At 51.7% G+C, this 15,593-nt stretch overlaps 1 protein-coding gene across 1 annotated transcript in view; it reads left to right on the top strand.

Moving 5' to 3' along the window:
* Positions 1-15,593, top strand: part of WNT3 (Wnt family member 3) — a 96,850-nt gene that overhangs the window by 63,168 nt on the left and 18,089 nt on the right. The window contains exon 2 of the mRNA XM_007068644.3: positions 7,624-7,865. Within this exon, the coding sequence (XP_007068706.2) occupies positions 7,624-7,865 (242 nt within the window). The remainder of the gene's footprint in view (positions 1-7,623; positions 7,866-15,593) is intronic.

Below are 15,593 nucleotides of genomic sequence, written 5' to 3'. Positions count from 1 at the left end.
CACAGCAGGGTTAAAGGGGCATGTGACATAGCTGTATTTGCGCTTTAGATGAGGAGCTTCTTCAGAGGAGGAAAGGAAAAGCAACCATGTGAGGAATGCAAGACAGCCCCAAGGGACAAGGCGCTGCTATTGTGCAGAGACGGCATCCACAGCCTCCTGCACTGGCTGGCCTAGAGACCACCCCGATTCCCGGCAGAGCAGAACGGGGGAGGGAGATTAATCTGCTCGGAGCTGAACAGTCTGGGGTTACACAGTCTCTCTTCTACCCCCTCCTGCAGACGCTGCCATGGCACGCCCCCGGCCCTCGCTCTCACACAGCCGGTTCCCTCACTTCGTTCTGGAGCCAGGTCTAGAGCTGTTCGGAAAACTGTCAGAGCAATCAGCAAGTCTTCTGGAAAGAAACAAAAATCTTCCATTTCTTTTCAAAATGTTTTATGGACATTTTCCAGTTTCATGGCAGAAAATCCAGTTTTCGTTTCTTCCATCCAAAAAATGGAAAAGTAAAAAAACTTCCAAACCTTTCGTTGAAAAGGTTTTTAAATCAAGGGTTTGTTGGAAGACACTTTGGCTCTAGTCAAGTGCCAGCTGGACAGCCGAGGGCCAGCAGTTCTCCTCCACCAGCCTTGTGCAGTACACTGACACCCAGGGAAGGCCAAGCCTGCCTCAGAAGGAACCATCTCTCCTCATGTGGTGTTTATCTTCCCAAACAGGGCATCACACATGAACTAAAATAATGAAACCAGACCCACCAAAGACTGTCTGCCCCCCCCCGGTTGTGTATGAAGAGGCTCAGTGTTCAGAGCGTTATCATACTCCCATCTCATGGTCAGGGTCTGACTTTCCTTCCAGTTCCTGACTTCACAAACCAGGCTTCTCCTCACGCTGGGCCTACCCAGTCTAAGGGCTTGTCTACATGGCAAGCCAGAATCACCAGTACCCCAGCTTGCAGTGCACTGCCATCCCATGTCAACACTGGGCGTGCCATCCCATGGTGCACTGCAGGACATTCCCTGGCTGTAGCAGTGTCCACACAGGACATAACTGCACTGCAGGCTGGTGTGCTGTAGCTTCACCGGGCTGGCCGTATAGACATGGCCTTAGCCTGCATCTTGGGAAGCACTCTAGCCCGTGAAACCAGTGCTCTTAGGCTAATGCAATGACTGTTCTTCCCCACTCTGGTCAAGGAGCAGGCCAGATGGTGCCTGTGGATTTGTGCTGTAGCCCTGCAACTCCCTGGCAAGGGCACTGATGGGGACACCAAAACAGGTGTAGGTGGGACCCCCAACACCTCTGCCCCAGGCGGAGAATGGTTCCTGCCTTGAAGTCTTTCTGCCTGTGATGGCAGTGGGAGAGTCTGGGTGTGATGATTTCCTGTGAGGTTTTGGAAACTTGGCCCCAGCTGGATACCCTGTCGGGTGCAGGGCACCCAGCCCACCGTCATCCTGCCTCATCACCCCAAAACAGTATTGGGACTGACTTCCTGATCCTGTGCGACTAGCTCGCTAGGATCGGACCAAAGGGAGTCACGGGCTCGCCGGAGAGTGTCAGCTCTTCCAAAGTGGATTAAGAAGATTTTCTCTGGTCTGTGTTACCATCCCTTACATGCCCGTGAACTCTCTGTCTCTCCTCCATACACACACTTTCCGTGCCCACCTCCATGCAACCAAAGCCCTCATCTCTCACCCACACCTTGCATGCCCATATTTTCACGCACAGGCACTCAAAGGTGAAAGTGATTCCCCCAGCCAGCTTGGCTGAGCCATTTTGAGGCTGTGACGGCCAACCACACATGGGAGTGCTGAGTAAGGCCCAGGTGAGAGTGCAGCTGTCAGCCTCCGGCAAGGACGCTGGAATGGCTGGCTTCGGGATAAGCTCTGAAGCCAAGGCAGGTGAGCTGGTGTTTGGAAGTGCCCCCGGCAGGCACCAGACCCAGATGCCAGCCCAGATGAGTGCCCCCGCCGTGGGCTATGTTAACTACCCTTGGGCCCTGAGAGAGAGACTGAGAAGGACTCTGTGACTTGGAGGGGTGGGGAATCCAAGATCAATGAACACTTATACACAGTGGAACAACTTCAACAGGAGAGCTTGCGAGACACACACACACCCGTGCAGGTGGCGCTAGATGAAGGCTAGCTTCCCAAAGGTGGGAAGGTAAACAATGAAAGAAACACTGGGCCAGAGTCAGTGAGCATGAGAATGGCTCTAGCCTGGCGATGTCTCTGTGTGGATCTAGCCCTAGATTTCCCATGCAATGGGCTTGAGGACAGTGGAGGGCCTCTGCTTTGACGAGTCCCAGGACAGAAATATTGAGGTGCTGCAGTGCAGGAGTGAGGTGCGCTGATGGAGGAAGCAGCCAGTACTTCACATTTCTTCCACTAAAAGAGCATGGGCCAGAGTTAAACAACTGTGTGTGCCCTTGTACGGGTGTGCAACTCTTGATGCACATAAACCTGGAGTTGCATATGCACACACCTGTCACACATCAGCAAATCAAGAGCAGTACGTCTGTAAACTGGGCACATTCGTTTCTGCTTGTGCCCGTCTGTAAAGCTGGTCCTAATGTTATAAAATGTGTAATTCTGAAAGAGAAAAAATAATTCTGGCTCTGCCAGAGACCCTCACTGACAGTCCCCTGCTCCCTCTGAATGTCCCCTTCTCTGGAGCCGCTTTAGTCCTCTCAGCTTGACGCCGTTTCCATCCTGACCTGGAAAGAGCAGGGCCTGAACTCATAGGTCTGACATTCATGCTCCTCACACATGTGCTTCCGCATTGCTCTTACATTTAGAAACCTTGTCTTTCACCAAGAGGCTCCAGCAGAGTCAGGCCCTGTTGCATCAGGGACTGGACAAAACGCACAGCGCCTGCCCCAAAGAGCTCGCGGTCTAACAGACAGGCGAGATGAAAGCAGGCACAGCGAGGGAATGTGTGTGCTCTAGACAACACAGCAGATCAGTGGCAAAACTGGGACTAACACTCAGGCCCACTGAATACCAATCCTTACACTGGAAAAGGCCCCAGCCCTAAAATCCTATGGCTCTGCTTTCAGCTCATGGCAAGCCTCTGCTTCTTCCACAGTAGAGCAGAACATACAGGAAACAGGCCCAGATGCTGGGCTGGAAGCCAAGGCACAAGAAGAGCTGCCCACCAGAAGCCATTTGCCATATATACTAGAACCTGAATGAATCTACTGACTTAGACAATGCCGTATGTATTCTTATAACCCGGAGCATGCTACACTTTGTGTAACCCATTTACATGTGTGCAGACATGTCTCTGCTAGAACTCTTGTAACAACTCCCTTCCTATAACGGAAACGGAATAATTTCATTTCGTAGTCTTTTAGGTTCATGAATGAAGTTTCATTTAATAGTCTTTTAAGTCACTTGCTCATGTGTCTGCTTTGTGTGGTTTTATTTTGAGTCCCTCACGTTGCTCTTTGGCTCGGGAGATTTCTGTGCTGCTAGAGTCCAAGGCCAGAAGGGACCATTAGGATCAGCTCGTCAGAGAAGTTCCGACAATTAGCTCCATAGTCAGCCCCTTCTTTGGCATTGCCTTTAACAGGGCGCGAGGGTTGCGACAAAGTGAACTCATTTCATAGTTATTGCCACACAACTGCATGGGTTTATGGAAAATTGGTCTTGTCAAACAAACCTGATTTCATTCTCTGATAAGATTCCAGGTTTGGTTGCTAAAGGTAACTGAGGAGATGTAATATAATTAGACTTTTGTAAGGCATCAGGGTTTGATTAAGAACTAGCACTACACAATATCAGTAAAGCACATTTTAAGTGGATTAGGAACTGGCTAATTGACAGCACTCACAATGTAGCTGTCCATGGGGAATCATCATCAAATGGGCCTAACACTAGTCAACATTTTTACCAGTGACCTGGAAGTAAATATAAAGAAATCACGGCTGATAAATATTGTGAATAATGCAAAGATTGGCTGAGCGAGTGGTAAATAATGGTGAGAACAGGGCAGTCACATAGACCTATCTCAGTTGCTTGGTTAGCTGGGCTCATTTAAACAAAATGCATTTTAATACAGCCAAATGCAAAGTTATAATCCAGCAAAAGGAATGGAGGTCAGCCCTATAGATTGGTAGGCCTGTATCCCAGAACCCAGGGACTCTGAGAAGGACAGAGGGTTCACGGCAGACAAATAATTGAACATGAGCTCCCAGTGCAAGGCTGGGGGAAACACGGCTAATGCCATTCTTGGATGGATATACAGGGGGTGGTGAGCAGGAGTGGGGAGGTGATTTGTCTTTCCGAGGAACTGCTACTCTGTATGGTGCTTGTGGTGGTGATGTCACCTCCAGGTTGATGTCCAGATAGGCCATTTTGAGTATTTGTGCCTTTGAGGCCTATGACTGGGGCTGTCTATTGCATTGTATAGCACTGCATCACCTGCCACCTGCAAAAGCCTACCTTTCTCTCAGTTCCGCTGAGAGTGGAGGCACGAGGTGTTTCAATTATTTCAAAGTCTAGTTTGTGGTGCTTGCCCTTACACGGACATGTCAGCGTGCCCCGTCCCACGCCGGGCACTAAGTGGCCACTGTTGAATTTTAGCTGGGAGTTGCTTCAGCAGTTTGGGGAATTTATCTTGTACAATTTTGCCGTGATCAGTGCAGCTCAGTATGGTGCAGGCAGAGCCCCTGTCTTAGCCGGGGGCCTGGGTAATGCTAGAGGATTTAGTTGTGCAAACCACTTTTTCCCTTTGGTCTTCACAGCCGCAGCACAGTGAGTGGTGCCTCAGACAATCTCCTGTGCCATTGTCACTCCCCATCCAGTGTACGTTATAGGGCTGTTTCCACTGCTCTTTACAAAACGATTTATCTTCTTGCAATAAGCACTAGTGGCATCATGAACTGGACATTTGCCTTTTTCCTGTTTTGGTTGTCCCCATAATACAGGCTTTGTTTGCTCTTCCTTGCAGACCACTTCACTGTGCTTGCCTTTATTTTGTGTGCGGTGAATAGCTTCCTTTCTTTCTACTGCTTTCCAATTCCGTAGCTGTTCCTTTGCTTGCACTGCTGCAGTGGATATCAACATCTTGATCAAGTTCCAACTCTGACTGCTGCAACATATCCCACAGATACGTACGGCTCTTTTAATGAAAGCTGAGCTTTTCGTAACAACACCAGATCTTGTGAGATACACTAAAGCTGGCAACACCGTAAATCAGTCCACACGCTTTCTCTTCTGCCTTATGTTAGGAGCTGTGTGTTATGAGTTGCACACTGGACTCTATGCAGCGTTCATAACAAGTACTATGTTATTGCACCCTCTAATGTATCGACTTTGCAACATCTTCCATAGGGTCAGTGGTGACCGGGTCTGGGGGTCACCCAAGGAAGTGGTTGCAGGGACATTGTGTGCATGCAATAGGTTGGCATCTTGCTCATCCTGCACCAGCAGGTCAGCTCATCCCTCCCACAGCGACACTTTCTGACCCAGCCACACGGTGTGCCTGACAACAAGGGGCTCGGGGATGCCTGGAGCAGCCCTTTGTGCCCAGCACTGTTACCGGGACCAGGGATTATGGATGATTTCCAAGCTAGAAACACTGTGCTGTGGGGTGGAATTGGCGGAGAGAGCAGCCAGCAATACCTGGGGCTTCTCAACCACAGTGGGGAGAAACAGGGGCACCAGCCAGCTGGTCAGCCTGACCCGGAGCCAAGAGTTGCACCCAGCTGTTAGACTCAGGGCTTGTAAAATGCTTGGGGTGGCTGGTGTGCATGGGGGTGGCATGCAATAGGCCCAGCAGCTCCATCTGCAACAGCTCTTTGGTCTCTCATTGGCAGGGGAGGGCTTAGAACATGAGAAGCAGTAGAAAGAGGCCCTCTGACTGCTGAGTGAATACGGAGCATTAAAGTGGCTCCTTGCCCCCCCCCCCCCCCCGTAGTCCAGCACTCGTGCTGCACGGCTCAGCCACATCTGCTCGTGGCACCCAGTGATGCAGTTAATGCACAGGACGGGGGTGGCTGGGGCTTACAGGGTGGCGTGCACTATCTGGGCACTGCGTATGTAAGAATGGGGTGTTCGACATGTCCACCCGGTGCTTCTGGCCTCACACTCTGCCCAAGGCTGCAGAATCAGCTGTGGACTTTGGGGCTCTGCCCTGCCCGAGTGTCAGCCCTAGTCTGTGGTGCCTCTGTTCAAGGCTCGGCCCTGGTGGTGCCAAAAGATGCTCCCTGCTGCAGCAACAGCCTCGTGCTGTGAGCGCTGCCTGGGCCCTGAACACAGACCCTCATGGCTCTGCCACGCCCTGCAACATCCCGCCCCAGTGAGGCCAGGCCTGCAGCAGGAAGGCAGCTCCGGGGCAGGGTTTGGGCATTCTGGGGAGACTATAGTGCTGCTGCCCGCTCCATGTCTGGCTCTGACCAGCAGGAGAATACTGGTCTTCCCCAGTGTCTGGGTGTGGACGCAGGTTCCAGCAGTGGCAGCCAGGGTCCTTTTCCATGGCCCATGCCCAGCTAGCAGCATACTTGGAAAGACCCTGTCTCATCCATCTGCGTCACAAAAATTCAACCCACTGGCCCCAGTTGTTCTCATCTCTAATCTCTTCCTGAGACCTGCAGCCCTTCAATTCCCGTTTAATCCATCCAGCATCCACTGATGGTCACACATTTGATCCTTAGTAGGGCCAGCTGCTGCCCTCCTGCCAGAGGTGGATGCTTTGCAGTAGTGGGTGAAGTGACTGCTATGTGCGCATTGGGATGACAGCTGCCCTCCCTCCCTATTCCCACCCATAAAATGATTCCAGACGGAGGCGCCTGCTTCACTCTGCACCTTTCCCAAAAGCGTTCCTCTCTACCCAACGCCCAACCCAAAAGGGAACAAGGGCAATGCTGCTCCGCCAGGCCCGGAGCCCCCCTTCCCAACACGTAGAACCGATCTCGGGTGGGGGCTGCTCCACTGGGAGTTCTCCGGGAGGTCCAGCTCTGTTGGTGCAAACAGACAGATCCCATTGGGAAATCCCAGCTCGCTGGGTTGCTGACTGAATCAAATCAATGGGGCCAGGTTGTTAGCACATGGAGTGAGGGCTCCTGGGCCTATCCCAGCTCTGGCATGGATTTGTATTGTTTGCATCCCAGCAGCACCTCAACCCCGCCAGCCAGGCTCACAACCCACTTGCACTGGGCGCCTCGTAAGACACGGTCTGTGGCAAAGCTCACTGTCAAACTGGGCAAGGCAGGGGAGGGGGGTCGGCCTCAGCCCAGGTACATGGTGAAGCAATAGCAGAGCTGGGGAGGAGAGTGCTCAGCCAGCACCCTGGCCACGGAGCCAGGCTGCTTCTGCTAACACTTGTGACAGCGTGCGAGTGACTTCACCTTTCTCTGCCGTCCTGGCAATTCATTGCACCTGGCCCAGGTCAGCCTTGGGGGCTCCCAGCACTTCTCAGAGCAGGGCTATTACCCAGGACACCAGTCCTGTTTGCCTAGTTAACCCTGGCTGGATATTTGCTACCTCTCAAAAACGTAGTGAGTTTAATGAAAGTTTGGTGAGGCCCTGGGGAAGCTCTGTCTGGGCCGGGGAGGGGGATTCCAGCTGGCTTTCTCCCTGTGGTGGCACAAATTCACAAGTGCCGGTACATGTTCTCTGTTTCCCCTCCTAGGTCCCTCGCGTTAGGCCAGCAGTACACCTCGCTGGGGTCCCAGCCCATCCTGTGTGGCTCCATCCCCGGGCTGGTCCCCAAGCAGCTCCGCTTCTGCCGGAACTATATTGAAATCATGCCCAGCGTGGCCGAGGGGGTGAAGCTGGGGATCCAGGAGTGTCAGCACCAGTTCCGAGGCCGGCGCTGGAACTGCACCACCATTGACGACAGCCTGGCCATCTTCGGGCCAGTCCTGGACAAAGGTAAGGGAACCACGTGGCCGCTGAGGCTGGGGCGGGGGGTTCTTCCATTTAGCTGCCTTCCAGGACCATGCAGAGGCGCAAGCTGAGATCAGGGCCTGTCGTGCCGGGTGCGGGACAGACACGGTGAGAGAGAGGCCCTGCCCAAGGAGCTCAAAGGGGTGGGAGGGGAGACAGAGGCACAGAGACGGGATGGGACATGCCCATGGTCACCCAGCCCCTGCATGGTCTGGCTGGGCTGGGTAGAGGGAAGGTCTGCTCATGACAGTGGCTCTCACCAGACAAGTCCCTGCTGCGAGGGAGAGTTTGCCTTGGTGACAGATTGCAGCTAGGATCAGAAATCCCACCCCCCCCCGCCCATGTGTGAGTCTCGGGGGCAGGGTGTCCTCTGCCTTGCCAAGGGAGCCAGTGAACACGGTCCAGCTCTTCCCACACAGGCCCACGGCGCCCGTGTCAGCCCAGCCCTCTATCCCCAGGCACAACAGGACAGCGGGAGGCTCAGCTGGGCTTGGCCGAAGGCTTGGGCAGCAGTGCCCTGACCGTGCCCTGGGGAGTGCACCACCCTCTGTGAAAGCGGCTTTGGGGGAGGAGGAGGAACGCCTACACCCCCTCCTCACCCCCCTGGGCCTGCAGACCGGGCCCGTGGGCTGGAGTGACCGCAAGGGGAAGCTGCAGCCTGGCCAGAGCCATGGGGGTCCTACAGCTGCTGCCTTATTTTGCCCAGAGGTGCAGATCCTAACACTATATGCCTCAGTCCCTCTGGTTTGGACTCCCAGCCCTGGCCTCCAGGGCAGGGTCTGCCCCAGCCACACACAGGTGCTGCCTGGTACTGCCCGCCAGAGCCCCTGGCCACAGCCCGCAAGGTCTGCCTGACCCCTTCGTGGAAGCTGCTTATTTAGTCTCCGCTCCCTGTTCCAAGACTCCATCTGGGCTAAACTGGGTCCTCTTCAGGCCTCTGTTAATAGCAGGGATCTGAGGCACCCCCGTACCCACGAAGACTAGAACCCCTCATCTGGTCGCTTCTGAGAAGACAACGGATCAAGGCATTGAAACAGAGGACTAAGGAGGCAGAGCTCCTGCAACCCATTCCCAGATCTGCCACTGAGTTGTTGCTTAGCCTTTGAATAAGTCATTGCCCCTTCGGTGCCTCAGTTTCCCCATCTGTGAAATGGGGACAGTTAATGCTTCCTGACCTCACAGAGAGGCTGGAAGGCATCAGTAATGTTGCTAAGGGAGGCTGATGCCTGTGCCAGGGAAGGCCAAAGGATTATTTGAACCAGCTGAGACTGTAGCTGGAGAGCAACCTCACCCATTGTCTGTGGGCCCCGGCCTTTGACACACCGTGGGTCAGCCTTTCGCAAAAGCTCAGCACCCCAGCATGGTCCCCAGCACCTCTGCTGCCCAATGTGGAAACCCTGGCTGCTCTTCTCCCAGCCACCCCTTGCCAGGGGCTGGATTTGCTCCCTGTCCCCTCTGTGCACCCAGTGACCAAGGGTCCCACTTACCCCAGGCAGCCCCAGACCCCGTGCTAGCAAAGCCAGGCTCCTGGCCGCAGAAAGGGAACCATGGGGCCAGATGCAGTGGAAGGGAGCTGGAGTCAGGGCACCGTGGCGTCCTGGTGCTTTTGGCTGAGTGGGGGGAAGCACAGAGCCCACGACACCAGCTGCGAAAAGGCCAACAGCACCAAGATAACCCTGCGGCTTTTCTCAGCAATGCCACTCGCAGTCATTTGCATCTAAACAGGGGTGTATGGGATGGGATCAGGGGGCCCGGGGCCATCTCAATATCAACTCAAGAGACTTAAGAGGCAGGGGAGAGAAAAGAGAGAGGGAGAGAGCAAAATAAGCTTATACTGATGAGAAAGAGCTAAGCTTCCTCCCCTACTGTGAGGCAGGGTGAGTGAGTCGTTTCAAAGTGCTACACCATTCACACGCCCTTTAGCCACTGGGATCTGGGGGTGGGGGATGGGGAGAGCCATCAATAGGGCTTTCCCAGCCGGGCTGGCAGGATTGGACGGGGACGGCAGGCCGGGGACACTGTCCCGTTGCTACGCGGGGCTCTCGGGGAATGCCAGCTCTCTGTGCTGGGGGGACGTTGGACGGCGGAAACTTTCCGCATTATGCTGGTAATACAGTGTGACACCGAGGGAACAATGGCAAATTGAGTGGCCCAGCAGGTAACGGGCCTGGCGGGGAGACAGTCGCAGTGGTGCACTGTCAAGCACTCGCTAATCCTCCCTCCCGGCCCCTCCCTGGTTCTGGGAACTTCGCTTGCTCATTTCACTGCTGGGAACTTTCTCCCCAACGCCTTGTGCAGACCTAGTGGAGATTTTCAAGTGATTCATTTATAGTGCCAGGCCTTCCCTGCCCCGGAGCCTCTTCTCACTCCCCCATTGACCTGCTGGGTTTGAACATGGCTCCTGCCAAACTGGCTCTGGGGCTGCAGGACAAAAACCACCCGGAGTAAACACGGCTGTGGTCGAGCATGGCTTAGTCCTGCCTGTATATACAGAAAGTGTGTTCTGACCGGGGTTAACGTGCTCTCCCCTGCATGGCTCTGACACTCCCAAGTTTAAAGCATTTACTTTTTTGGCAGGAGGTTATTGTAGCTGGGGGTGTTGCACTGATTAAAACCTGACCTGAAAAGTAAACAACATTGATCAGGCTTGTGCTCTCCACTTTTTCCCCTTGGGGCGGCTAGAGCCAGCCTTTAAGTAGAGCTGACGCTTTCCGGCTTCCTGTTCCCTTCGGAATAGCGGGAATGCCAAGTTTGTTCTTCCTTGTTCCAAGGGGAGGGCTTCGGGGATGATTCATGTGCCCAGGGGCCGGCAAGTGGAATCTTTAACCCCACGGAGCTTTTCTCCCAAGGGTTTCCCTCTCAGAACTGACATGGCCCCATCACTGTAGGCCGAGCCCCTCTCAGCACACCTGGGACAGGGCTCAGTACTATTATCTCCATGTGAAGCACAGCCACCTGTGGGCTTCGAAGCACGTACTAAGTGACTCGCCCAGGGTCATGCAGGAAGACTGTAGCAGGGGCAGAAAATGACCCTGTCTCCTGAATCCCATTCCAGACAGACCAGCTTCTTTCCTCAGCTGGTGAGTTACAGTTACAAATCATCTAAATACAAATTCTTGCCCCCTCACTCAGCTTGCACGGTCAGATCTGGTGCAATAAACCTACTGATGCTGGTCATCCATAGAGGTGGGGGTTTCAGAGATGGCGGAGAGCCATCAATAGGGATTTCCCAGCCTGACCGGGAGAATTGTATTTAGCAAACACAGGTTAGACAAGAGCTGACTGGGATGGGGGGAAGTGTAGAGCAAACCCTTCTCTCTCTCTCTCTCTCTCTCTCTCTCTCTCTCTCTGAACCAAAGGTTTCAGACATCAGTCCCCCTGAGAAGGCACAAGGCAGGTTCCCCTTTTGCTGGTCACCATAAGGTCATGTCTACATTTAAATAAAAAGTAACCCAGCTGAGTTCTACCACATCTCCTTTGTCTCCTTCCTAGCCACACATGCAAGAAAAAATGTTAAGGAATCATTTTAGGTCCCATCGAGACTAGGTAAATGGGTCGGAGGATCCAGCGACAACCCAGGTATCCCTGACTTGGTTACTTAGACTGGTAGACTGTAAGGCCAGAGGAGACCACTGTGATCATCCAGTCCCACCTCCTGCATGTCACAGGCCACAGAACCTCACCCACCCGCCCACCCCTGTGGCCATAACTTAAAGGCTTCAAGTTATGGAGAATCCACCATTTACACTAGTTTAAACCTGCAAGTGACCTGTGCCCCATGCTGCACAGGAAGGCAAAACAAAAAGCAAAATAAAAAATGCCAAGGGTCTCTGCTAATCTGATCTAAAGGAAGATTCCTTCCCGACCCCAAATATAGCAACCAGTTAGATCCTGAGCATGTGGGCGAGACCCACCAGCCAGACACGCGGGAAAGAATTCTCTGTAGTAACTCAGAGCTCTCTCCATCTATTGTCTCATCACCAGCCGTCAGAGATATTTACTATGAGAAGTTGCAGACAACCTCATCAGACCATCCCCTCCATAAATTTATCAAGCTCACTCTTGAAACCAGTTGGGGTTTTTGACCCCACTGCTACCCTTGGGAGGCTGTTCCAGAACTTCACTACTCTGATGGTTAGAAACCTTTGTCTAGTTTCAAGCCTAAACTTATTGATGGCCAGTTTATATCCACATTGGCACTTAACTTAAATAACTCCTCTCCCTGCCTGGTATTTGTCCCTCTGATGTATTTATAGAGAACAATCAGATCTCCCCTCAGCCTTTGTTTGGTTAGGCTAAACATGCCAAACTCCTTGAGGTAGGTTTTCCATTCCTCGGATCATCCTAGTGGCCCTTCTCTGCACCTGTTCCAGTCTGAATTCCTTTTTCTTAAACGTGCGAGACCAGAACTGCACACAGTGTTCCAGATAAGGTCTCACCAGTGCCTTGTACAATAGAAATAACACTTTCCTATCTCTACCAGAAATACCTCGCCTGGTACATCCTAGGATTGCATTAACCTTTTCATGGCCACATCACATAGTCATCCTGCGATCAACCAATATACCCAAATCTTTCTCCTCCTCTGTCACTTCCAACTGATAAGTTCCCAGTTTATAGCAAAAATTCTTGTTGTTAGTCTCTACGTGCATGACCCTGCACTCTGCACTATTAAATTTCATCCCATTTCTATAAACTCCAGTTTTCAAGGTCATCCAGCTTTTTTGTATGGTATTCCAGTCCCCCTCTGTACTGGCAATACCTCCCAACTTTGTGTCATCTGCAAACTTTATTAGCACATTCCTGCTTTCTGTGCAAAGGTCATTAATGAAAATGTTAAATAAGGCTGGTCCCAAGAACAGTCCCTGAGGAACTCCACTAGTAAGAGCCCTCCCACCTGACAGTTCACCTGTCAGTGTGACCCATTGTAGTTTCTCTTTTAACTAGTTCCTTATCCACTTCTTAATTCTCATATTAATCCCCATCTTCTCCAATTTAATAATTCCCCATGTGGAATAGATCTAATCTACCTGCATTACTGAAATCCAGGTAGATTAGACCTTTAGACATTCCCTTTGTCTAAAAAATCAGTTATCTTCTCAAAGGCCGCAATCAGGTTGGTCTGGCGCAATCTAGCTTTTATAAATCCAGGGGGAATTTTACTCCAATTACCATTTATCTCTCTGTCCTTAACTACTTTCGCTTTCAAAATTTGTTCCAAGACCTTGCATACAATTGAGATCAAACTAATGGGCTTGTAGTTTCCCTGATCACTTTTTTCTCTTTCTTAATAATAGGTTCTATATTAGCAATTCTCCAGTCACAGGGTACAACTCCCAAGTTTAAAAAAAACCAATGAGGAGTCCGGCGGTGGCACCTTAAAGACTAACAGATGTATTTGGGCATAAGCTTTCGTGGGTAAAAAACCCACTTCTTCGGATGCCTCATTTTTTACCCACGAAAGCTTATGCCCAAATACATCTGTTAGTCTTTTAGGTGCCACCGGACTCCTCGTTGGTTTTGTGGATACAGACTAACACGGCTACCCCCGATACTTGACTCCCAACTTTATGGATTCATTAAAAATCCTTGCTATTGGGCCAGCAATTTCATGAGTCAGTTCCTTTAATATTTTTGAATGGAGATTATCTTGCCCCCCGCTCCCTGCTTTAGCCCCATTAAGCTGTTTGAGTCTGACTTCCACCTCTGATGTGGTAATTTCTACTTCCATGTCGTCATAGCCACCCTGCTACTATCCCTAAGCTCCTCATTGCCCTTATTAAAAACTGAAGCAAAATATTTGTTGAGGTGTTGGGCCAGGCCTAGATTATCTTTACTCTTCACCCCATCCTCAGTGCTTAGCGGTCCCACTTCTTCTTTCCTTGTTTTCTTTGTATTTATATGGCTCTAGAGCAGAACTAGAGCAAAGCTGACCACTTCGAAAATACCACCCTGAGACTTTCAGACTGGATTGGAAAGAATACTAGACAATGAACTGAATTGCTGGAGCACAGTCTAGACCCACAGCATAAGCTAGAATCTGACTTCTATGAACCACAGGAGCAAAGTGACTTTTATTAATACTGGTGCCCCTCTGCCGAGAGCTAGTACAAATCTGGGGCCTTGCTGGTTGGCTTCCCAATGGCGGACAGATCAGGGACATGGAGTTTGGGAATATCCTTAGTGTAAATTGCTTTATTTATTCATATGTACCAGTCTTGGGACAGAAACGGTCCCAAACAGCACGTAGTACACCCCCTCTTCCAGAAATCCCAGACTGCATATCAATGCCCAGTCCCCATGAAGCTACTCTGTGCCAGGAATTGCCCCCAAATATAGAGAATAAAGCAGAGAACAAACTCTGCTGTCTGCCAGAGTTTCTCCCAAAGGTCAACTACAGAACAAAACTTAAAACACAACAGCATTTCTTTAAAGACTACACACTTGCTCACAAACCAAGAAAAAGAACTAGAAGTAAGACTAGGTATAACAGTGACATCTATTGACTGACTCTTGTCATAACAGCACTATGGTTCGAGCCCCGCTGTTCACTAGGATTAAAACATGGTTTGATAAAAAGTTTTTTTGTTCTGTGTAATCAGCAAGCTTTCCACAATGCTATACAAATAATCTTATCGGTTCTCACTGCCCCACCACAAAGTGAGTCACTATCATCCCCCCTTCACTGTGAGGAAAACTGAGGCAAAGGTGGGTGGCATGACTTGCCTAAGGCTAGAGGAGGCATCCGCTTCACGGTTAGGATTAGAATTTAAGAGCTGAACACCTAAAATCCAGGGCTCAATCCACAAGGGCCAAGGTTCCCAACAGTGACCAGCCAGTTCTTTGCAAATCACGCAGTTCTGCCACCACCTCCTTGCTTCCCTCTGCTACGTTTTATTGAAATGTGAACTAACATACTCTCGGCACGTTGTTAGTGTCACTTTCCCACTTAATAACTGCTGTAGTGCCCACGGGCATACTGAGCAATTGTGATTTTGAGAGGAGGGGTCTGCCTCACAATCTCTATTAAACTGTGATAGACACGATGAAAAACTGAGCAGTTTTGCCCTGGAACGTGCCTCATGAGCGCCCTGACGCCAGGCCTGCCCTGGAACACGCCCCAGGAGCATCCTGACGCCAGGCCCAGGTCTGGAACTTGCTACGTGAGCATCCTGACGCCAGGCCTGCCCTGGAACACGCCCCAGGAGCATCCTGATGCCAGGCCCAGGCCTGGAACTTGCTACGTGAGCGCCCTGACGCCAGGCCTGCCCTGGAACACGCCCCACTGTCTATTTGGGTGCTGCTGACTTTTCTTTGCATCTGGTGCTTGTCTGACTTTTACAAGCCATTTATTTTTTCTGTTTTGTGCTGCATAGTGTCACACATGCAAAATCTCAACCTCTGAGTCACGGCCCGGTTCCTTGCCATGGTGCATTTTTCCTGCATTCTTTGCAGCTGCAAGCACAGTGTGGAGAGCCCTGGTGGGGAGGCACTAGAGAGGGGCCACGTAGGATAACGCATTGGTTAAGCGTTAGTGGGCTGTCGTCACTGCCCTCGTCGGCTGCATAGGATCCAGCAGCGGCCAGTGGCCCCAACCCAGCCCAGGGCACTGTGGTGCTAGGTGCTGTGCCATGGAGTGAGAGTCCCTGCCCAGAAGAGCTTACAGTCTAGCTGGAGAAGGAGGAAAAGGGATGGGAGGGGACAGCGGCACAG

This window comes from Chelonia mydas, chromosome 27 (genome assembly GCF_015237465.2).
Source record: "Chelonia mydas isolate rCheMyd1 chromosome 27, rCheMyd1.pri.v2, whole genome shotgun sequence".
NCBI classification, from domain to species: domain Eukaryota; kingdom Metazoa; phylum Chordata; order Testudines; family Cheloniidae; genus Chelonia; species Chelonia mydas.
The sequence above is the reverse complement of the archived record's forward strand: the minus strand, read 5'-3'. Positions and strand labels throughout refer to the sequence as shown.